The following is a 23,729-nucleotide window of genomic DNA, read 5'->3' as shown; positions in this document are numbered from 1 at the left end:
ATCGATCCATAAATCGAACAGAACGTATCCTGTCCCATAATTTGAGATTCGTTAAATAAAAGGAGAAATAGCAAAGTCAAAGTGGTTAGTTTTCTGAGAACCGTGACGCACCTCTCAAGGGTGCGTCGTAATGTGTCCCTTTTCTATGATTTAATTGCTTTCCTCGCCCTTTTATGAACTGTTAAACTAACTAAATCTGATTGTTCGATCACGCCTAATAAATATGATATTTTTGGGAAATTGGATTATCATGCTAGGTCCCTTAGAACAATCTAAATCAGATAATCACGCTCGATCTAGTACTATATGTTGCATATTGTTAAAATCAACTCGGATTAGTTTAATAGTTAACACATGTCCCTTCAATTATTTATGCTGAGCTAGTAAGGATATCCTGCCTCTGGAGTTATCGAAGAGCGAGTACTCCTCTCAGTAGTTACAGTCCCCCGAACCCTCAATCTCTACCTTGCGGGTGTATGTTGAGAGATCCCCACACCAGGGATCACAAGGGAACCTACGGCCGTCGTGGTCAAACATAATTGCACTCCCTTTATGTCACGATAACCGGGTTTTGTCAGTTTTTCTCATTGTCGTTAAAAACTGAATGGCGACTCCTATATTACTAGTCAATTGGGTGTAAACTCACAGGAAATCCAATTACACTTGATTTGACAAAAAAAAACGTCACACCCACGAGGGACAAGGTCACGCATTAGCCTCGCGCTTTTTCGACCCCCTCACAATTAGTAATTAAAATATCTATGTGTCACCTAATTAATTATCTATGTGGCACTCGATTTTTTTTAATTCAAAAATAAATTAAAAATCTTATTTTTCATTGGCCGAAAACATTAGATTTCCTACGTGGCGCTCTAATCAGCAAATATTAGATATATATTAGATTATTGTGCTATTTTTCTTAGGATGACTAAGTCGTGTCAGTTTCTTGTTGAGAATTTCAATAGTAACCCGACGCGTTTAATTAAGTGTGTTGTTTCCCATTTAACTAAATGGGTCATAAACATTGATATTAACTCGTATTTTTCGTACGCATTTCTCATGCCGTGTAAGCTTTTTGGTTCGCGGATTTTAGGTATGAGGTATGGGTTTAGAATGGTTTAAACCAATACCATATTTTTGGTTGGAAATATTAAGAGATTTAAATCCATACCTCAAACCCCCAAGGTATGGGGTTTAGAAATCTAGAGGGGTGAGTATGACTTATACATTTACTCTAGGTATCAGACAAAAGGGAAAAACACTCATCCCCAAATAAAATCAAACACATAGTATTAAGAATCTATACCTAGTCTATACCTAGTATTTAAAAAGGAAAACCATAGGTTATTAGAAGTCATGTGGCATCTCATTATTATAAGCCATGTGACATCTCTCTTTTCATCCATCATTTTATTTTGTTTTTTTTTTTCAATTTTTCTTTATTGTTCTATGTTTCACAACTTCTAATGCCTCTTCCACTCCACTTTCCTTATTCAACATCCAGTTATTAATAGTCTACTATACTCATTAGTCTTTTCCATTCCACAACTTTAACATCCAATATTTATTCACCATTATAATTTTATCATAGGTTAGTAGAAGCCATGTGACATCTCTCCTTTCATCTATCATTTTGTTTTTTGTTTTTTGTTTTTTTTTTCCAAATTTTCTTTATTGTTTCTATGTTTTACAACTTCTAATGCATTTTCCACTCTATTTTTCTTATTCAACATCAAGTTATTAATAACTATACTTATTAGTCTCTTCCACTCCGCCACTTTAACATCCAAAATTTATTCATCATTATAATTTTTATATTTTTCCAACCTTTAAATTACACCTCTATTTAATTCATATGTTACCAAAAATCACAAGTACTCACCAATTAAAATTTCAAAAGACATCTAAACAACCAATATACAACCGCCCGTTCTTTGAACGGGCTCAAAAGCTAGTCAAATTCCAAACCCATACCACTTTGATATCGATACTGATTCCAACCCCATACCAGTTTGCGAACCAAACGTCTCCTAAAAGTACTCTGTATAAGGCTATGGAGTATCTAACTCACTCCCGATCTAGTTGACCCGTTTGACAAGTCTACATTCCGATTCTCTGAATAGAAGAAGTGGACAATTTTGTACATGTCTGGGCCTTATTTTGGTAACTAGAAAATCCCTGTTAACAGTTACTCCGTCCAAAACGGCAAAAGTACAAAGTTTTACAGAAACGGCAACTTTAGCAGATGAATGAAGACTTTAAAATCAGTGGTCAAATCCTGTGTATACGAGGTTTCTTCAACCCATTGTCGTGCATTGAAGCAGGGAACCATAAATAGTATATACACTGCAAACAACATTGTTACCGGGTATACGAAATGCGGTCATTTGAGGAATGCACGCATAATGTTCGACCAAATGTCCAACAGAGACACTGTTTCATGGAACGCCATCATTGCTGGCTATGTAAATTCTGGGTCTTTTTTCCATTCTTGGGATCTCCTCACTGACATGAGACGGCGTGGATTTGTCGTCGATGAGTTTACATTTGGTAGTCTTCTTAAAGGCAGTGCTTCCAAGGGTGAGTTTGTTTGTGGGAAGCAATTGCATTCCATGGTTATTAAGATGGGGTGTCAATCTGATGTTTATACTGCTAGTTCACTTTTAGATATGTATTCCAAATGTGGGAGGATCGCGGATGCGTATATGCTGTTTAAATTTATGCCGGAGCGCAGTTCTGTATCTTGGAATGCTATGATTGCAGGGGTTGTGGAACAAGCTGATTTTGATACTGCTTTTGAGCTTTTGGGAGGTATGCAACAAGAGGGCGTGAGGATTCAAGATGGGGCAGTTGCTCCTTTATTGACACTACTTAATGACCCTGAATATTTCAGGCTTACTATTCAGCTTCATTCACAGATCATCAAGCTTGGGTTGAGTTCTAATAACATTGTATGCAATTCTCTCCTTACGTCGTATTCTGAGTGTAGATCTTTGGAATATGCGGAGAAGGTTTTTACTGGTGCGTTTGATGTCCATGATTTGGTAACATGGAATTCCATGTTGGGGGCGTACCTTCTACATAACAAGGACTGGCTTGGGTTTAAAGTCTTCATTGATATGCAAGAGTGTGGTTTTGAACCTGATATCTATACATATACTAGTGTCATCAGAGCCTGTTTTAAAGAGGAATATCAGATTCATGGGAAATGTTTGCATTGCTTGATAATAAAGCGGGGGCTAGAGAGCTCTACAGCAATAGCCAATGCATTGATAACTATGTATCTGAAGTCAACTGCGAAAGAAATGGCAGATGCACAAAGACTGTTTGAATTAATAGACCCTAAAGATCCTGTCTCTTGGAATTCTGTTTTAACTGGGTTCTCACAGTATAGCTTGAATGAAGAAGCCATTAATTTCTTTGGGAAAATGCGGTCTCATGATGTTGGGATCGATCACTATTCCTTTTCTGCAGTCCTAAGATCTTGTGCAGACTTAGCAGCCTTGCAATTGGGTCGACAAGTTCACGTGTTGGCTCTTAAATCTGGATTAGAATCAAATGAGTATGTAGCTGGCTCTTTGATATTCATGTATTCTAAATGTGGCTTACTTAATGATGCTAGAAGTTCTTTTGAAGATACTCCAAAAGACAGCTCAATTACCTGGAACTTTATCATGTTTGGGTATGCTCAGCATGGAAAAGGTGAAATCACCCTTGAGCTTTTCCATCAGATGACAGAAAGTAAGGTAAAGCTTGACCATGTGACCTTCGTTGCTGTCCTCACTGCTTGTAGTCACATGGGTTGGGTGGAAGAAGGTCGATATATTCTTAAAACGATGGAATCAAAGTACGGGGTTCCACTAAGAATGGAGCATTATTCTTGTGCGATTGATTTATTTGGGAGAGCTGGGCTCTTAGATGAGGTGAAAAGCTTGGTGAAATCAATGCCATTCGAGCCTGATGTGACAGTGTTGAAAACTCTTTTGGGTGCATGTAGAAACTGCGGGGATCTTGAATATGCATTTCAGGTGGCGAGTCATCTGATTGAAATAGTCCCTCAAGAGCATTGTAGCTATGTTATCTTGTCTGATATGTACGGGCGTCTTAATAGGTGGGATGAGAAAGCTAACCTGACAAGGTTGATGAGAGAAAGGGGTGTGAAGAAGGTCCCAGGCACAAGCTGGATAGAGATAAACAACGAATCCCATGCATTTAATGCCGAGGACAATTCTCACCCCAATACCATAGAGATATATGATACCTTGGAAGGACTTACGCAGGACATCAGAATGCTAAAAGATGCCTCTAAGTTAGAGGATTCTGCTGAGGAAGTGGCTCTCCTTGACGAATATTGTGGTTGATTGCTGATAAGAGTGATAACCACTGACAATTTCTTGGGGGGTATTTCGTCAATTTTAATATTGTAATAGAGATGTAATAAATTCAGGCAGACAAGCATGAAGTTGAAGTTTTTATCTTGGACTTGGCATTTCGCAGCAATGGCGTTCATTTTCATATCCTGGATCGGAATTAGCCTCTAAGGTGCGATAACTAGCTTGTACTCTTGCAGACTACAGTAGTGCTATCCTTTCCAGGCCGTCTAGTTCAAGTAATCGCTAAAATGATATTTTTCACATTACTAGAATTCTAAAACGATTTGATGTTGCAGGTTCTCAGTTGCTCACTCAATTTCAGTCAGCTCACTGCAGTATTGCACCTCATACAGTCGCAGATTCCGGGTTAATTCAAAGGGCAACCTCTTATATAACTTCATGATGCAAGGTTAATATGTTTATCCTGAATTTCACTATTGATTACTCACATTTCTAAATTTCTTACTCTTTATATCCAAGGGAAAAAAGGGAATATTGGCAATGTTGAATTAATGGCTTCCTTTCACTTTTCTTTTTCTTTTTCTTTTTCTTTTTCTTTTTCTTTTTCTTACCTTCCAATGGATCCGTGAGCGGTGACATTGAGATATAACAACCGCAGATCCATATTTTGGCTTTTGAGTTCACTTATTTATTTTATGATAATATTTATTACTTCATTATTATTTATAAAAAACGCACACTAAAATCAAGGAAAAAAGTATACACACTTTTCTTCTGAAATAAATCAACAATGTCGATGTTTTGAACCAAAAATTGTGAAAGTAGGTGTAATTATAGTTTACAAACTTTGAATTTCATTTGTTTACTTAAAAACTAGACTGTGTGAGTGTTTTCTAGTTATTCTCTACCTAATAGGGGAAAATCCAAGATACATTGGTCCTGTATTGATATAGGTTATACAAGCATAAATCCACTTGCAATTGTTGCAAAAATTGAAGACTGCTTTAACTTTGATTGTTTTCTCACCATTTGCAAAGGGGATATCTACAAAAACTAAAGAACCATTGACGAAGAATTTGATTCTTGGCGCAATCATGTTACAAATAGTCAAGATTCAGTAGCTTTGTTCTCCTCCTTTTTTACTCCACCAAAAAGCCTAGGTTTATATCCCTTCTCTAGCATAAGCTCCACCTCCTCGATAGGTAGGCCTTTGGTTTCAGGCACCAAGAAGTAGATAAACACAAGCCCAATGACTGAGAACCCAGCGAACAAAAGGAAGGTGCCTGCAGATCCTAAAGCTTTGGTTAGCGTTAAAAATGTCTCGCTGACTATGAGGTTTGATGTCCAGTTTGCCACGGCAGCTATCCCTCCACCAATTCCTCTATACCTGAGTGGATAGATTTCTGAGTTGACGATCCATGGTGCTGTTCCCATCCCTGGAGAGTACGATATAATGTATGCTCCTAGGAGTATCACTGCTAAAAAACCTAATTTGCTAGGGCAGCCTTCTGTGAAATACTCTCTTCGCTCCCCATGACATGCTGCTTTTAAGCCATTTGTATTTGATAAACATGCTCCTGGATGCAACTAGCCCGGCCAATATTCCAAAAACGAAAAACAAAAACTTGAGCAAAATGAACAATTTCAACATCAACATTAGAAAGATTAATATTAGAAAGTTTTAGAAAAAATTTACCTGATTTCCTTGATTGGCACAGAAAGCACAATCGGAATTAGCTTTCAAACAAGTCATACAGTTCCAAGTTGCTGGATTGTGAGCAGAGGTAAAACTAGGACAAGTAGAGTTAACTCCAAAATGCGTAGATTCTGCAGTACTGATTCTAGGAGCATGTGCTGCAGCTTGATAGAAAACAATAGCCAAGACAACAAGGCATGTAATGATGCCAAACATAGAGATTATCATAAGCCGCCTTCTTCCATACCTATCAACAAACATCATACTGACAATCGACCCAACTGCATTGAGTCCTGAGGTGATTAAAGAGAGAGCCATAGCAGTACTTTTTGAGGCAAACCCAGCTAGCTGCACAATTGTGGGGCTGTAGTACATGACTGTATTGATACCTACGAATTGTTGGGCCACTTGAACAGTGACTCCAGCATATAGCCCTCTTCTGAAAACTTGGCTTCCCCAAGCAGTCTTTACTTTGCTAAATATGTTACCTCCACCAACTGATCCGTCTTCTGCTCTTTCAGAATCAACCGATGCCTTGAGTGCTTTCATTTCTTCTTCCACTTCGTCAGGAGGATAGATCCTAGCCAAGATAGCTTCTGCCTCTGAGACTTTATCCTAAACCAAAACGCAAAGATAAATATCACAATGTTCGGGAGTGTCTCACTTAAAAGTTAAGACTTGCTGGAGTCACAGATGCACGTTATTCATACAATACCTTTCTGTAAAGCCATCTAGGAGACTCTGGAAGGGACAACATCAAGATAAGTTGCAGTAATGCAGGAACAGCAGCCACCCCAAGCATCCATCTCCAAGTCCCCTTAACCTGAAAAACAATACACATGCAGAAACCAGTTTGTACACGTCCCCAAGATTTCACAGTGTGATAGTATTTTATTACGGAGTAGATCACAAAGATACATTACCTACCTGAGTGAAACCTAGGTTGATGAGGTATGATAAGAACTGGCCTCCTGTGATGAGCAAACCATTAGTGCTGACAAGAGCACCTCGGATCCTGGTAGGGGAAGTCTCGGATATGTATAAAGGTGAAGTCATGGAAGCCATTCCGACTCCTAAACCAACGAATATTCTTCCAAGTATGATCACCCATGGAGCAGGAGCAAGGGCCATGATTATAGCACCAATGAAGAATAAAATATCAGCGATTATAATTGTCGGTTTCCTCCCTATTTTATCATTTAGCCACCCTCCAACTCCTGCTCCAACAATTGCTCCTGCAACTGCCATGGACACAATGGTTTCCTACCAAACAATCATTTACAACAAAACTCAATACTTCATTGCATATATAGTTACTCCATCTGATATTGTTTTACCATAAATCGTGTTTTGTTTAATAATTACTTGGTAGTACAATTTACTCACACTTCACTACTGAAGATGAATAACACGTCGTGTTTCTACTAATAATATAGAAAGAGTACTGACTACTCCATGTTAGACTATTAGATGTGTCAGTGTCAATCAAACTAGTTGACTACTCCATAAAATGTCAGCAACTTAACTTTTCTAAGCAAACTTCCACAGGCTTCCAATATTGGGCAGGTTTTATTTCGAAAATAAGTCTGGGTCATTTTTTGTTGTTGTTGAGAAACGGTTCCGGCCATTTGTTTTCATTATTAATCAAGCAAAAATCAGAGGCAATATGAATACTTTGACAACCCCTATCAAGTGGGCTAAGGTGACGCATAGTACGGGCTGTTAAATTGGCCTCTATATGAACATGAACATGGACATGAACAACACTAATTGAATCAAAACATCTACTTATAGCTCGAATTTCTCTGCCGATGATGCCCAAGTACAATCCATCTCCTTGCTCCCCCGTTCACCAATTTAATGACTTGCAAGTTGCAAGCAATCACTTTCGACCACCATCTTCTATCGCCAATTTCAACTAAGTCGGGTAATTTTTTTGACATCTCTACTTAACACGGAGTATACGAGTAAGTAGGGACAGGGGACCGGTCAGAAAAGCACATACTATGTAACATCAAAGTCCAAACCTCGTTTTCATCGTTTGGATTATAAGTTATAACTTGCAACTTAGAAGCATACCTGCAACCATGTTTTTTGTTCCACCTCTTTGAATTCATCTCTGATGTAAAGAAGAGCCCCAGATATAACACCTACACAATCAAATCAAATGACAAATTTTAAATTTTAATCAAACATACAACTAATAATCAGAAATAATCATTCACCTTAATCTCTTGTAAATTCAAGCATAAAACTTTAACAAAACTTATAATTTCAAGAACAGAACTTTAAACATCCAGCACCACACAGCATGTGTATGACTATGAATCCCAGCGTGAACGCAACCTTACCTGTAATCGTGTACCCATATAAGAAAAGTTTAAAGGGGAAACAATTAAAAAACCAAACCTGTGTCATAGCCGAAGAGAAGGCCTCCAATGCCAGCAGAAAAGGCAAGGCGCATGATATAAGGAGTTTTTCCAATGGTTCTGAAACATTCTGTAAACTCTGTTTTGTCTGCCTTGACAATTCCACCTTCCACCATTTTTGCAGATTCCTGACTTCTTTTACGAAACCAAAACCAAAACCAAAACAAGTCAAGCTTTCTTTCAGTGCAGAGGAGAGAGAAAGAGAGAGATTTAAGGAGAAGTGTATCTTTTTGACTGCTTAGGTAAGGAATACTATTATCTTTATCATCTGTAGTCAAAACTGGATAATATTTTATGACGTCGTTTGAAACCAATCAGAACTCCTGGAAATAGATTTTTTCTTTTTTGGTTTCTTAATCCTTAATTTTATTTGGTGTCTTCTTTAACGGTCACTGATAATCCGGGTCTTAGATGTTGAAAAACTGATGTAATCGTTTAAATTAGGAAATGATATTTATAGCACTTAAGACTTTTTTTTTTTTTTACCACCCGATTCACCCTTAGGGCTAATCTGGATTCGAGGCGAGTTCTGAGTGGATAGGTTCCAGTCCCTTCTCAATTGTTGTTGTGGGGGATCGAATACGGGTCCTCCCTACCAAGTTCAGCCTCAATCACCACTGAACCAACAGACAATCGGTATAACACTTAAGACTTTGAACAAAGAGTACTAGTGTTATATGCAAGTGACGTGTGTAAATATAGGGAAAAAAAATATATATCTTAACCTAGAAATAATACGGGGACTTATAGAATGTTTGATGGTTATTTTCCTGCTCAATGCTCTATAAATTTTATAAAATGGATGAAAAGGCTATAGCGACGACAAGAGATCAAGATAAGAAGCGTGTATGATACAGACTTGGAGGTTGTGACTTTGTTAGTGAATGGCTACTATTAGAGAGAAGGCAGTTATAAAAGGAGGTTTGATAGCTAATAGCAAATAAAAATTGTACTCCCTCCATTCCTTTTTGATCTTCCTGTTCCTATAAATATCGTTCTTATTTGATCTTCCTGTTTCTATATTTGAACATGACTTTTTACCATAAATTTCCCCACCATCCCTTATTTAATTCATTCACATTGCCCCATTCACCCAACCAACCCCACTTTTACGATTTTTTATTACTTTAATAAAAATATCTTCTATCTTCTTCATTTCTTTATTACTTTTCTTCATTTATTTATTATTTTCTCTTAGACTCAATCATTACTCTTACACCCAATCATTACAAGATTCCATTTTCTTATTTTCCATCCCAAATACCAAATAGGAAGATCATTTAGGAATGGAGGGAGTATTATGTAAGAATTAAGGAGAGAAGAAAGGGATTACAAATTCAAGGGAGAGAGAATAAGAGATTATAAATTTTCATAAATTATGAAGGAGAAAATTAAGGATTTCAAATTTAAGATGGTTGAACATTATTTCAGATTTGTTGTTGACTTTCGTCGGTCGCATTGCAAATGTCTTACATATATTTAAAATTAGTAGCGTTTACGGTAGCGGGTAGCGCTGAACATATCTATCTATTTATCTATATATCTATATATTATACTCCCTCCGTCTCTTTTTGTTTTTTACGTATTCCATTTTGGTTGTTTCATTTTGTTCTTTACATTTCCTTTTATATTGTCACATAATGCATTAGTATTCTATTAAAATTTGTGCCCAAATATTATTTTAACCAATTAAATCCATTGGACATTAAATATTTCTCATTTTCCCAATGCCAGATTTTTTATAAGAGTGAAAACATTATAAATAAACTTAATTTTTCTTGTTTGAATAAAAAAATAGAGGAATCTCAATGCACATTAAATAGTCGTTAAATCGCGTGAAAAACATCAAAGGTAAAAAACAAAAAGAGACGGAGGGAGTACTAAAATAGAGGAAATCAATGTGGTGATGACAAATGTCACCCTATGATTCGCCTCTCTTTTAATTAGAAAAAAAATAATTAAAATATTTTAATTATGGAAAATTGTGACTGATTTCCATTATAAATCATAAAGATTCTGGTGATAATAAACCTACTAAAAATATATTCCGGATTATACTAAAAGAGAAGAAATCAATGTGGTGATGACAGATGTCACCCTATGATTCACCTCTCTTTTAATTAAAAAAAAAAATTTATAATATTTTAATTAAGGAAAACTGTTATTGATTTTCATTATAAATCATAACGATTCTGGTGATAATAAACCTACTAAAAATATTTTCCTTCTCTTTTCCCCTTTTTAATTAGACAAATCATATGTTCCTGTTTGGGCCCATATACATGGTCAGCCCAACTCGGTGTAAAAAGACAAAAATGCCCTTCTTACTTAGGGACCAAGAAGGACAGCTATCCATTAGAAGTAGACGTAATTACGTTATTACCCCCGTGTAATCATATAAATACTCTGTTGTAATCATTGAAAAAGGCTATCTAATCATTACCTAAAAAAGCAAATCAGTCACTCTCTCTCTAGCTCTTCTCACTTAACAACAACTTATCTCATTTTAATACGAAGGTTCCTCGGATACATTCAGGGACTATCTAAAAACGGTAACACAGGTGGTTGGATATAAGGAAATCACGGTCAAATACGTCATCGGTTAAGTTAATTCCCAAGTTATTATATTCACAGTTTCTCAGGCAGAAACAGTTTGGCGCCGTCTGTGGGGAACGCTTAACAAAAAGCCATGGTGAACACCAGACGTGCTCGACGACCGTCACCCATTCGACATCCCTCGCCTACCCAGTCACCCTCTCAAGGAAGGTCCTCGGCCTCCAGACATGTGGACGATCGGTCGCGTCATGGTCCAGTGCTGTCTTCTCGACACGATCACGTGCTCGAGTCGATCCATGCCAGTGACCCGCAACCTCACGGAGAAGTCGAGGGACCTTTGCCCGTCACACAGGAATACTTAAGGAGACTGGCTGAACAGTTCAACGACACTTTAGAGCGTAGCCTCAGGGCCGCCGTGTTGAACCTCCGGGATGGCAATGAAGGCCCATCTCGACCTAGGGGGCAACCAAGAAGCACACTCTCTACGAGAGGCCCTCCTCGGTCCGAAAGAGACCATGAACCACTACTGAACCTTCCTCGACACCCAGGGGAACATCGGGCTTCGAGAAGCCTCCCCCCGCCACCCCAGAGGCATGGCCGAAGCGATGCTCGAAATGTGATTGTCCGACGAAGACTCAGGAGAGGTGAGCTCGACGCCCGCGAAATCATCAACTCTCGAAGAACCGAGGGGAGACAGGGAGATGCCGAGGGGATTTCTGCTCGCTCTCAACATGAGAGTTCGAGAAGATCCCTTGATCACCCTCGACATTCCCTCACCCTAGTGGAAACTCCAAGATCTCGGCACGGGTCCTCTCGAGAACGAGATCAAGAAGAAAACTCAATCACATCTGGAAGACGGGCTGATAGACACACCCGAACAGAGAGAGAACCTCCTCGGACTGGGAGACGAGAGCCAACTCCCCCTCGAGACGTGGTGCAGCTCGGCAACCTCAGCTTCCTAAGTCCTTTTAGCAGACAGATCATTGAAGCACCGACCCCGAACAAAGTCAAGGTGCCTTCCATCGACCCATATGATGGCACCTCTGACCCGAACGACCATATGGATGCCTACAAGGCCTGAATGACTGTCCAAACAGGAGATGAAGCGGCATGGTGCAGGTTTTTCCCGGCCACTCTCAAAGGGATGGCCCTCTCATGGTTCTCTGGGCTATCGGTTGGTGTCATCACAAGATTCTCAGTGCTCGAAGCTCTATTTAAGTCACAGTTCATTGCCGGACAAGTATACAAGAAGACCAGTATGCATCTCATGTCCGTCCGACAACAACCCAACGAAAGTCTCAAGGAATACATTAAGAGATTCAATGACGAGTCCCTGAACATACCGAACTTGCAAGATTCCGTTGCCTTCACCGCACTCATGACCGGGCTAAAGACAGGAAGCCGATTTCGTTGGGTCTTGGCCGACGAGCAAATATCAACCCTGCCCCAAGCAATGGTCCGGGCACAAAGGTACATTCAGTCCGCGGAAATCTGCAATCCGTCGGTCGAAACTGACCTTAAGAGGAAAAAAGAGGTTGTTGGACGAGAAAAAGAAAAGAGACCCAAAGAGACTGATAACGGAAAAGACCCTCGGTACAACAGTAACAGGAGGGAGATATACCTTGACATCAAGGAAAAGTCATTGTTGCCAAGTCCGACCCCGATCAGGACCCCCGCGTCCAAAAGAGATAAGAGCCTCTGGTGTGAGTTCCACAAAGAGTGCGGACACACTACCAAGGACTGTCGAGAATTGAAAAGGGCCTTGGACAGACTGGCCGACGAGGGAAAGTTGAACAAATTTTTGAAGGGCTCCTCCTCTGACAAGAAGGAAGATAACAAGGGATCAGATGTCCATAGTGATCACACCGAGGGATATGTTGGGGTGATAGCAGGGGGTCTCGCATCTGGTGGCCTAACCGGCAACGCCAGAAAAAGGCACTTACACGCACTAACCCATCAGATCCTCGATGTCGAAGCACCTCCATCAAATCTCAAATGTCCCACAATAACATTCCAAGAGGACTCCTCCCGAGTTATTCATGGTCCCCATGATGATCCCCTGGTTGTCGAAATTAAGGTAGCCAACCGAACAGTTAAAAGAGTATTGATTGATAGTGGAAGCTCGGCTGACATCCTAACTCTTGAATGCCTCGAGAGGCTACGTTACAAGAAAAGTGACCTCGTCGACATCAGCCAACCTCTCGTAGGATTCGGAGGTCAATCTGTATACCCCGTCGGCATGATCAAGCTCCCCGTCCGTATCGGAGAAAAAGGAAAAGGAAGAAACCTTCCCATAGACTTCATGGTCGTTGACACACCCTTGCCTTACAACATAATAATGGGGAGGCCTCTGCTAAACAAAATCAAGGCTGCAATCTCAACCTACCAACTTCTCCTCCAATATGAAACGGACAGCGGGGTAGTCGGAAAACTCTATGGAGATCAGCGGTCTGCTCGGCAATGTTATAACAACAGCTTCAGGAATGAGAAAAATTCAATCCCGAACACAGAACCCCCTCGGAAGAAGAGATGTGTGGAGGAAAAAGAGTCTCCGGCTGACGATCTAGGTGTATTCCTTGGCGAAGATCCAAAATTTTATGCCCGGCCTAGACCAGCCGAGGAAGATGAGGAGATAGTCCTTGACAAAGATCCACTCCATACCGTCCGGGTTGGAAAGAACCTAGGCAAAGAATTGCGAGGCAAAATCATTGATATCTTGCGAGAATACAGGGATGTGTTTGCTTTCTCGGTCAAGGAAATTCCGGGCATCGACCGACGGATTATGGTGCACGAACTGAACATCAAAGAAGGTCATCGACCAATCAAACAAAAGTTGCGGCATCAAGGCCAAGAACGCAACCAAGCTGCTGCTGAGGAAATCCACAAGTTGTTGGAGGCAGGGTTCATCCGGGAGTGTCAATACTCAGAGTGGTTCTCTAATGTGGTCTTGGTAAAGAAGCCGAACGGAACCTGGCACCTACAACCTCGTCGACACCAAAGGCAAGCAACTTCCTCGACCATGGAATGCCGACAACCTTAAGAAATTCTACATCTAAAGTGTCTGGTATGTATTTAAGTTTCAATGATGTAATAGGGGCATGGTAGGGGCATTGACGCCAAATGATAAGTAATTTCATCATTGTAATAAATAAAGTGTAAGGCTATGTTGAATGAAACGAAAGAAAATTTTGAGCCAAAATCTCGAAAAGTACTTAGATTTAGTTTCTTAACAAAGTTCCTCTACGAAGGATCAAATACAGTTCAATATCAATGTTCCTCTACTTCAAAGATTACATCATACTAGGCGCGAAAAGAAAGCAACAAAAGCAACACAAGAAAATAACAACCATCCGCCTAAGGGTCGACGACATCAACATGGCTACCAGCGTCATCATCACAACTGCTGCTCGAATCAGAACCCGAAGTACTAGCAGAATCAGAATCAGACGAATCGCCCTCGCCTCCATCGACCTTGTCCTGAGCAACCAGCTGAGCTCTGAGATCCTCTCGCTCCTTGGCCAAGATAGAATCATACTTTCCTTGTATCTCATCCCAACCCACATTGGGTGCAAACTCAGCCAAAGCAAGCTGAACTCGACGCAATGTGTCGGAAGTAACAACAGAAGTCGCCTCAAGGCCTATCTCAACATTATGAGCCTCACCCTCCTCAGAATTCTTCCACTCTTCGATGATCTTCTCCTTCAGACGGTTCTGCGAACTCAAAAGCTCACCAATCCTAGCATCGGAAGTCTTAAGCCGACCCTTGACGGCCTCTAACTCAGCTTTCACATCCTTCAGCGCCCGGTTAACGGAATCACGCTGGCTCGTGAGAATCGTTGAATCTTCCTTGGCTTTGGCAAGATCAACCTTGGCCTGTTGGAGCTCCCCCTCGTCATTCTTAATGCATCTCTTAGCACGATCCAACTCAGACTCAGTCCAATGAAGCTTCTTCTTCAGCTCACTCACCTCCGAGAGATGCATCTTCTCTTTCTCCTGAAGTTTCCCGATCTCATCCCTCAACCTCTCTACCTCATCTGAATCCCCACTGTAGCATCGGCGGGTGTAAGCCGTCATCCTGATGGAAAACTGAAAAACAAAGTCTAGTTAGAAGGGAAGAAAATCATAAAATTCAAGCAAGAGAAAGAAGGAACTATATCGAAGGACTCACCTCGGCCCAACTCTCATGGAGGGCATCGATCTCAAACTTCCCAAGGGAGGACAAGTGAGCATCGTCGGCAGGAGTAAACAACTCACCCATCGCCTTGCTCATACGCCGATTCTTCAGATTGGCAGGAAGCTCTGCAAAAGGCTTCGAACTCCCATCATCGGTCGAAAGACACATCAATGACCCCCGAGCCAGAGGAGCCTCCTCGGCGAGATACTCAGTAGACTGTTCACGACCATCCTCGGATACGGGGGCATGATGTCCCTCCTCCTCGTCAGAACAAACCCTAAGAGGGGTAGGAACCACTCTCTTGGCAGCTTTTGTTCCTTTGGACCCCGAAGCAACAGTCGCCGACACAGCGCGAGAAACCTTCTTCGGCGCATGTTCGGTCAGAGCGACCGTCGGAACCAGATCAGTAGGCGCCCTTTTCCTCTTCAGCTTTTTGGGATCCTGTCCAGGGAAAAATTAGCATGAAAGCGAAGAATGATGCTTATTCATCGGAAAATAAAACCCAACATACCTTCGGAGGTTCAGGAACCTTCATCGATCCAGCAGCCAGGTCCTTCCTTATCTGTGCGGCAAGAAGAGCACTAGCACTAATCCTCCCCGCCATTTCCTCGTCCAACTTCAACCGGGCAATATCTGCAAACCAACAAGCAATCAACAAAATTCACAAGGGAGAAGGAAAAGTTAGGAAAGCGAAGTAAAGATCCCTCGGCGCCTACCCTTAGGATAAGCCGGACTCAAACCAAATGATGACAAGAAGTGCTCGTCACTCAACTCCCGTGAACTCGGCAACCAGAATGGGGCAACCAGGAACCGCTGACCCTTTACCCACTTCTCCACTTTCTGGAGATATATAGCAACTATCGCCTCATCTATCGACATCATCGGCACTTTCCTATTGAGGGAAAAGTTCGGACCCTCGGACCCCGGAACCAACGGGATGCCCCACTCTCCACCATAATACACAAAAACAAACTCGTGGCGGAAACCCCTATGATTTGAAGGAACGGTGTCAACGAACTTAAAACCACCTCGGCATTGGAATGACCACCAACCGGGACCATGCTCATAAGCCGATACTTCCACCAACTTCATCACCGACCGCCACAACGTCAAAGTACATCGAACCCTCAAAAGATCACAAATGGCCAACACCGAATTTATAGAAGCCCATGAGTTGGGCATCAACTGGCAGATAGACAAGTTATAGGCACTAAGCAATTCAACAATAAAGGGATGTAAGGGGAATCGAAGACCCAGCTGAAGACCCGACTTGTATACGGCCGTACAACCCGGAGACGGAGTCAAGATAGTGTGTAACACCCCCGGCCTATACAAAATATACTCACCCTTGAGCGAATATTTCTTATTCAGGTGATCGACATGTCCTTTCAAGGTTTTCCTCCACGAAGGCTTGAGATAAAAATTAGCTGGACCCCCGGCGGGATCAGGCGCAGGATAATCATCAAAGCTAGAAGATGTCTGGTCCTCTCCCTCGGACATTATTCGGACGGAACCACTGTTCAAATAAATATCTAAGTAACTATTATGTACAGGTGGAAAGGCAATTGAAACCTCCCACGGATAAGGACAATGTTCCTCCTCCCCCGCAGAAATCGACTCATCTGATGAAGTGGGAAGGGGTATGGCATCGGGGGGATCTAAACACGATGATACAACATTGACTACTACGACCCCCTCCACTTTTATTTCCCGAGACAAGTCAAATTTCTCGGGGGAGGTAGGTGGGGTGATCGACTCGGACCGAATACCCCGCTTATTCATGTTACAATGGTACTCGGCCCGAGGAAGAACCCTTATTTACAAGAAGCTAAAACTATGGGAATATAGAAATACAACGGCATACCTCTTGAAGCGTGCCTCGGATCGTAAAAAGGAAGGAAAACCAAGACCTCAAGACTAACCCCTTTCCTCGCCAAGAATTGGAAAATGAGGATGAGAATGTCGGCGGCCAATCAAACCCGCAAACACACGCTTCCTTGGCCAAGGACCCCCCTGAGCCGAAAGGACCTCCCTCGACCAAGTGACCAACAACGAACACTCAATTATCTCCGTACTCTGTCGACCAAGGCAGAGTAACAATGGTCATACACGAGCAGTTGGCCGACAATAATACGGGTGGATCAACGGAATCGAACGCACGTTGAGCGAGACGTCAAACTTGAGTCAACAAAATTGAATAGCTGTGGTTGAGTGGTGCGCCGATTGTGGTCGATTACGGCCGAAGGAAAACTAGCGGCGGACCGACAATCACCACCTACCAAAAAGGTCGAGCCGTCGACGATACTCTACTCCGACTGCTTCGACGTTATCAAAAACTTTAAAAAAAAAATGAAGAGAGAGAAGGATAATTTCTTGTAAAGTGCTGAAGAGTTAGAAAAAAGATGGAACATCATCCCCCCTTTTTATAAGGAACCGACGGCTAGGTAAAAGAAGAAAGGGGGAAGCGGCAGTTGGCTTGAAGGGAAAAGCGAAGAAACCCTAACGGCCCAATATGAAGCCCAATACTCTCCCCACTCGAAACTCGCATGTCGTACATCAATGTCTGACCATGTGCCACACATGTCAACTCTGCTAATCCATCGGCAGCTATCTCTTGCCTTTGGGCCTATCTTTCGAGATACGCAGGGCTCATTAGCCCTCTTCGGAGCCCTAAGCTCAAAGAAAACACTTAAAAGCTAAATTAAGTGCTTAAAGACCTTCTATCAAGGCGTACTTGAGCATATCGCTCACAGTATTTAAAAGACCTTCATCCAAAGGCACCCTCCTCCTATCGAGGTCGGACTACACTACACGCGTCGGATCTAACTCTTGGGGCTTATTACTCCCTCGACTAATTCAAGATGCCTTACCTAGATCACAAAGAGAAACGTTGCTCGGGGTGGGTAGTTACATCCACGGAAATAATTACCTCCTTGACCAGATGATGATGCCCGATCGTATGAAATAATACTCATGGATCGACCATCAATTATAAATCCCTCGCAAAACAAGTGACATAATAGCATCGCATCTTCGGCGCCAAGATCTTTGGGGCTTAAGTCCAGCGGAGGCTCGGAAGTAAGTAAGTTCCTCGACCGGGTCCAGGAGGTTCCTCGGCCAAGTAAAACGCTCGCAACGTGAGATCTTCAACCGAGCATCATTGCCCAAACCCAGGATGCTCCTGGACAACGCAACACGAGGTCCGCTCGAGGAAAAGTCCCCAGCCGAGCTAAATGAGAAACAAAAAGGTGACGCTCCTCGACGCAAGGCAATGATCATGTCAAAGGGTGCGTTCCTCGACAAAGTGCAGCCCAACATCATGCCCTTCCTCGGTATGCTCCTCGACCAAGCTCAATTAAAAACATAGGGTTGTTCCTCGACCTTGTGTCGCGTTGGGCCCCTATTGTAACACCAAGAAACTTAACACTCGAAAGCAAGAAGAGGCTTATCAACCGAGGAACCCTCTCTAACAAGGGAAAGCTCCTCGACCCCTGGCTTATCTAACCAACCGACCTCCTTTCCTCGACCAAGCATACACTCACAAGGAGAAGGCCCTCGACCGAAAAATAGCGCGTGGACGGAAAGCCTTCCTCGACGACGCTAAGGTTCCTCGACAGAAGCAAATACATGAGGGGGGAAGGAGGGTCCTCGACGACGCGTGAGGCCCATCTCAGAAGAGAGGTTCCCCGACCAGGGCCCATTTGATTCCCTAAACCAAGCAACACACGAGGAGAGAGGGTCCTCGACCGGGGGCTGCCGCGTAGAGCTGAGGCCTTCTTCGACAATGCATCAACAAAGACTACCAGTATCGGTCGTTGTATGTTGTCACTCTTAATTTATCTACGTGCAAGCCGAGGGGCGCTTGACCGTGTACCCCCATGTAATCATATAAATACTCTGGCAACACCATTAAGTCCCTCGACCAGATCTTTAGCAACGGAGGGTCCCTCGGCCGAACGACACCCCACAAGCCTAGAAGGCACGCTCCTCGACCAATCCGTCCATCTACAAAGCGCGACCCAAGAGCATGGAGGATAGTTCCTCGGCCAATTGTTTCACGCGTGCATAAGATGAGTTCCTCGACAAAAACAAGGACCAAGAGCAAGCCTTTGGAAGAAGCGGTCCTCGACGGAGCCCAGTTTATCACATGGGGCTGCTCCTCGACCGAAGATCCGAAACTCCTAACCTAGGAATCCCTTCCATCGCCATATAGAGCGGCATCATCAACGCTTCTTGGTCGAGGCCATAGAGTTCCGCCATATTTTGGGCTACAACATGCTCGCTGACAACACGAGGTCCTCGACCAAATGTCATGGTAGGGACCCCATGACGCTCCTCGACGGCACAAGGTGAACTACACCCAAAAAGATCCCAACCGAGCAACATGGGGGATGTTCCTCGACACTATAGGATTCAGGAGCCCAAAAAGGAAGAGGTTCCTCGACACCATAGGATAATAAATAAAGTCTGGTACCAAACTCCGCTCAACATACGACATACCGAGGATACCATCTCCTACGTTAAGCGTGGGGCTAATTGTTTGGGCCCATATACATGGTCAGCCCAACTCGGTGTAAAAAGACAAAAATGCCCTTCTTACTTAGGGACCAAGAAGGACAGCTATCCATTAGAAGTAGACGTAATTACGTTATTACCCCCGTGTAATCATATAAATACTCTGTTGTAATCATTGAAAAAGGCTATCTAATCATTACCTAAAAAAGCAAATCAGTCACTCTCTCTCTAGCTCTTCTCACTTAACAACAACTTATCTCATTTTAATACGAAGGTTCCTCGGATACATTCAGGGACTATCTAAAAACGGTAACACAGGTGGTTGGATATAAGGAAATCACGGTCAAATACGTCATCGGTTAAGTTAATTCCCAAGTTATTATATTCACAGTTTCTCAGGCAGAAACAGTTCCCATTTATAATTTCTCAAGAATTAATTATGTTCCCATCATATATTATAATTTTCATGAAAAGTACCCGTGCGACGAAATTACAAAATTTCACTTAACACTTGTGCGATGAAATTATGCAAATTTGTATTCTATACTTTTGTAATAATGCAAATTACAATTTTACTGAATATTTTTACTTTTAGTTAGACACCAAAGTCTTTAATGTTGGAGGAACTTACTATGAACATAATGTGTGTCAATTAAGAATATGATACTCAACTACGTAGTACTTATCTATTATCTATTATCTATTATAATATTTAATAACATGGAAGTTTAAAGCCCATATAGAGTGCCACGTGTCCCCTTTTAGCATTACACAAATTTTTTCTTTATCTTAAAAGAAACTACGTTCTGTTTATCAAAAAGATAAAATAACTGAAAATTTTCTTCATTTAAAAATCCATTCCCATTTTCATGTTTTTAAAGAGAATAAACTAACTTAGTCTGTTACTGCTCAATCTTTCACGTCGTTTTATTCTCTTGCGTATAAATTAGGAGCAAATAAATTAAGAGCAAGTATTCAATTGTAATGTTTAATTTTCAATAGTTTTTGGTTTCAATTGAAGTTCCTCTTCCGACTTCGATTTAATAACAGGAATATTTGCAAGAAATATAGACCCTCCTAAAGAATATTTTCCCATTTTATTTTCTTTAAACTTCATGCCCCTTCCTTCTCCAACATGTCTTTTCATCACCAAAAAAATTCATGCCCCTTCCTTCTCCATTATGTATTTTCACCACCAAAAATATTAATGTCCCTTCACCTTCGATAAATTTCATGCCCCTTATCTTTTAATTTTTCTATTAATTTTAAATAGTATAATTACCAACTTATATTATTAACTACGTCTTTTTAGTAACACACGAAATAAAATACATTTACCCTCTTAGTCGTATGATGAATTGAAAAATTAAAGTCACATTTAAAACATAACAAAAGCCATGCATGGCACGGGGTTAATACTAGTTCTTATAATATCTATAAAATAGAGGAAATCAATGTGAAGTTGACAGGTGTCACTCTTTGATTTGCCTCTCTATATAATTGATTTTATAGTTATTTTGTTAACTCTTATCTTATTAAAAGATTTTAATTGATTCTATAGTTATTTTGTTAACTTTCACCAAGATTTTATTCTGTTTTCTTCAAAAAGTAAATGATTTAATACATGGAGGAATGTTTTATAAGCATCATTTTAATAAAAATTAATCTATTATACGTAGTAAGATTATTATAGTCCATTCACTTTTACAAAATACTCCCTCCGTCTCTTTTTGTTTTTTACGTATTCCATTTTGGGTGTTTCATTTTGTTCTTTACATTTCCTTTTAGATTATTTTGTTAACTCTTATCTTATTAAAAGATTTTAATTGATTCTATAGTTGTTTTGTTAACTTTCACCAAGATTTTATTCTGTTTTCTTCAAAAAGTAAATGATTTAATACATGGAGGAATGTTTTATAAGCATCATTTTAATAAAAATTAATCTATTATACGTAGTAAGATTATTATAGTCCATTCACTTTTACAAAATACTTCCTCCGTCTCTTTTTGTTTTTTACGTATTCCATTTTGGGTGTTTCATTTTGTTCTTTACATTTCCTTTTATATTATAACATAATGCATTAATATTCTATCAAAATTTGTGCCCAAATATTATTTTAACCAATTAAATTCATTGGACATTAAATATTTCTCATTTTCCCAATGTCAGATTTTTGATAAAAGTGAAAACATTATAAATAAACGTAATTTTCCTTGTTTAAGTAAAAAAGTAGAGGAATCTCAATGCACATTAAATAATCGTTAAATCGCGTGAAAAAATCAAACGTAAAAAACAAAAAAAGACGGAGGGAGTAGCTGTTATGTTCACATGCTTTATTTTCTCATTTTTTTTTGTGATTATTAATACTTTATTATGAACAAATATAGTGATCATGTAGCATTTTGTTGAAATAGTATTAATAAATACATACGGAGTACAAAATACTACCATTTTTTTTTACTTATTGATAATTTAAGATTTTAATAGTTGATCGAACTTACTTATTGTCAATCGGGTCGCTACACAATTACTACCTCCGTTTCAGAAATTTCTTTACACTTTGGAAAATGTGTCCAAAGTATAAAAACTTTGACCGTAAATTCTCACCATTGTATACATTAAAACGTTACATGTAAGATCTTGTTAGATTAGTCTCGGGATGTATTTTCAGAATATCAAATTTTTATAATTTTTTCACATACGAATTTGATATATTAGTAATTAAATATTGCATTGGAATCCGTGCAAATAGTAACTGAAAAGATCTTTTTGAAACGGAGGTAGTATGAGATAAAGTTAGCTTAATATTGGAGATTAAAAAGTAGTTATACATTATGCAAAATCTCTTTGGATATTTCTTAGAAAACTAAGGAGTACATTTATCATACTTACCTACTTCTTCACAAGTCTAATTATACTGTCATATTTCTAAATATTGTTATTACGATTCTTTTATTTTTATATCAATTTCCCACATCAAAAAGAAAAGTTATATAGATTATCAAAACTCTAAAACATACAATCACAAAATTTAAGACAAACTTCGTGATTTTTTTTTCCCCAGTATTAGAGAAAATAGGATCCTATCAAACTTGACTAACATCAACCCATTTCACGACTAATGTCGCATGTCATCATATGTATTTATATATGTTTTAAAAAATATTTATGTAATTGAGGATACGATAAAACGATTATTAATACATACGTCTAAGAAAATTTGAAATTTGTATTGTGAAATTTAATTATACTAAATTCAATTTAAAAGTTGATGCATAAAATTGTGATTATATTTTATAAGGGTTTATATCATATTTGGGGTGGTAGGGCGGAAACAATTTTAAAATTTCTATACATGTCATAAAATCTCACGCCAAAAAAAGTGGAGTCTAGGGGTGGTTTTATGTGGATCTGGATACCGGGTCAGTTATGGAGTGGGGATGAATTTGATTTTGTACCTCGAGATTGATTTGCGAGGCGGAGATGGTCGGATGGGCCGGTCAGGTACCTGTATCCATCATGGGTGTCGGGTATGGGGATAAAAATTTTGGCGGATACAAGGGTGGAGGGACCATCCTCCGCACTAGTCTGCCCCCCGTCAAAAACATCTCTACCTGAATAAAGTAGATGTTGGATATGTTAAGTGATGAGCTAAAAAGTGGGGCGTGTGTTGGGTGAGTATGACTATTGAAGTAAACAATGGATGTAAATGATTTTGTGTTTGATATGGGTGATGGACGGAGATGAAAATAATTTTATTTACATGCACCTTTATTTGTTTTAACTTTTAAGAAAATAAGACTTCAAATGAGGTAAAAAGTGGGGCGAGTGTGGGGTGGGATATGACTATTGAAATAAACAATGGATGAAAATGACTTTATATTTGATTTAGGTGATGGATGAAGATGAAAATAATTTTATCTACATGCACCATTATTTGTTTTAACTTTTAAAAAAAAAAAATACATCAAATGGAGCAATAACAAATATATCCATCATTAACTTAGTTCGAATAATATCTATA

General features: G+C 40.1%; 3 protein-coding genes across 3 annotated transcripts; 2 read left to right on the top strand and 1 right to left on the bottom strand.

Annotated features, from left to right (window-relative positions):
* The first annotated feature begins 1,878 nt into the window (after positions 1–1,878).
* Positions 1,879–4,911, top strand: LOC110778905 (putative pentatricopeptide repeat-containing protein At3g25970). Its single transcript, XM_021983444.2, has 2 exons — positions 1,879–4,542; positions 4,670–4,911. The coding sequence occupies exon 1, from the start codon at positions 2,250–2,252 to the stop codon at positions 4,359–4,361; it is 2,112 nt and encodes a 703-aa protein (XP_021839136.2). The 5' UTR covers positions 1,879–2,249; the 3' UTR covers positions 4,362–4,542; positions 4,670–4,911.
* A 168-nt stretch (positions 4,912–5,079) lies between these two features.
* Positions 5,080–8,741, bottom strand: LOC110778906 (inositol transporter 4). Its single transcript, XM_021983445.2, has 6 exons — positions 8,440–8,741; positions 8,110–8,180; positions 6,958–7,293; positions 6,746–6,853; positions 6,031–6,645; positions 5,080–5,921 (listed from the first exon to the last, which is right to left on the bottom strand). The coding sequence occupies exons 1-6, from the start codon at positions 8,573–8,575 to the stop codon at positions 5,442–5,444; spliced, it is 1,746 nt and encodes a 581-aa protein (XP_021839137.1). The 5' UTR covers positions 8,576–8,741; the 3' UTR covers positions 5,080–5,441.
* A 2,407-nt stretch (positions 8,742–11,148) lies between these two features.
* Positions 11,149–12,096, top strand: LOC130461670 (uncharacterized). Its single transcript, XM_056829835.1, has one exon. It carries the CDS (start codon positions 11,149–11,151, stop codon positions 12,094–12,096), a length of 948 nt encoding a protein of 315 aa, XP_056685813.1.
* The last annotated feature ends 11,633 nt before the right edge of the window (positions 12,097–23,729 follow it).

This window comes from Spinacia oleracea, chromosome 5 (genome assembly GCF_020520425.1).
Source record: "Spinacia oleracea cultivar Varoflay chromosome 5, BTI_SOV_V1, whole genome shotgun sequence".
Lineage (NCBI taxonomy): Eukaryota > Viridiplantae > Streptophyta > Magnoliopsida > Caryophyllales > Amaranthaceae > Spinacia > Spinacia oleracea.
Note: the sequence above shows the minus strand (reverse complement) of the source record. Positions and strands in the feature narration are given on the sequence as shown.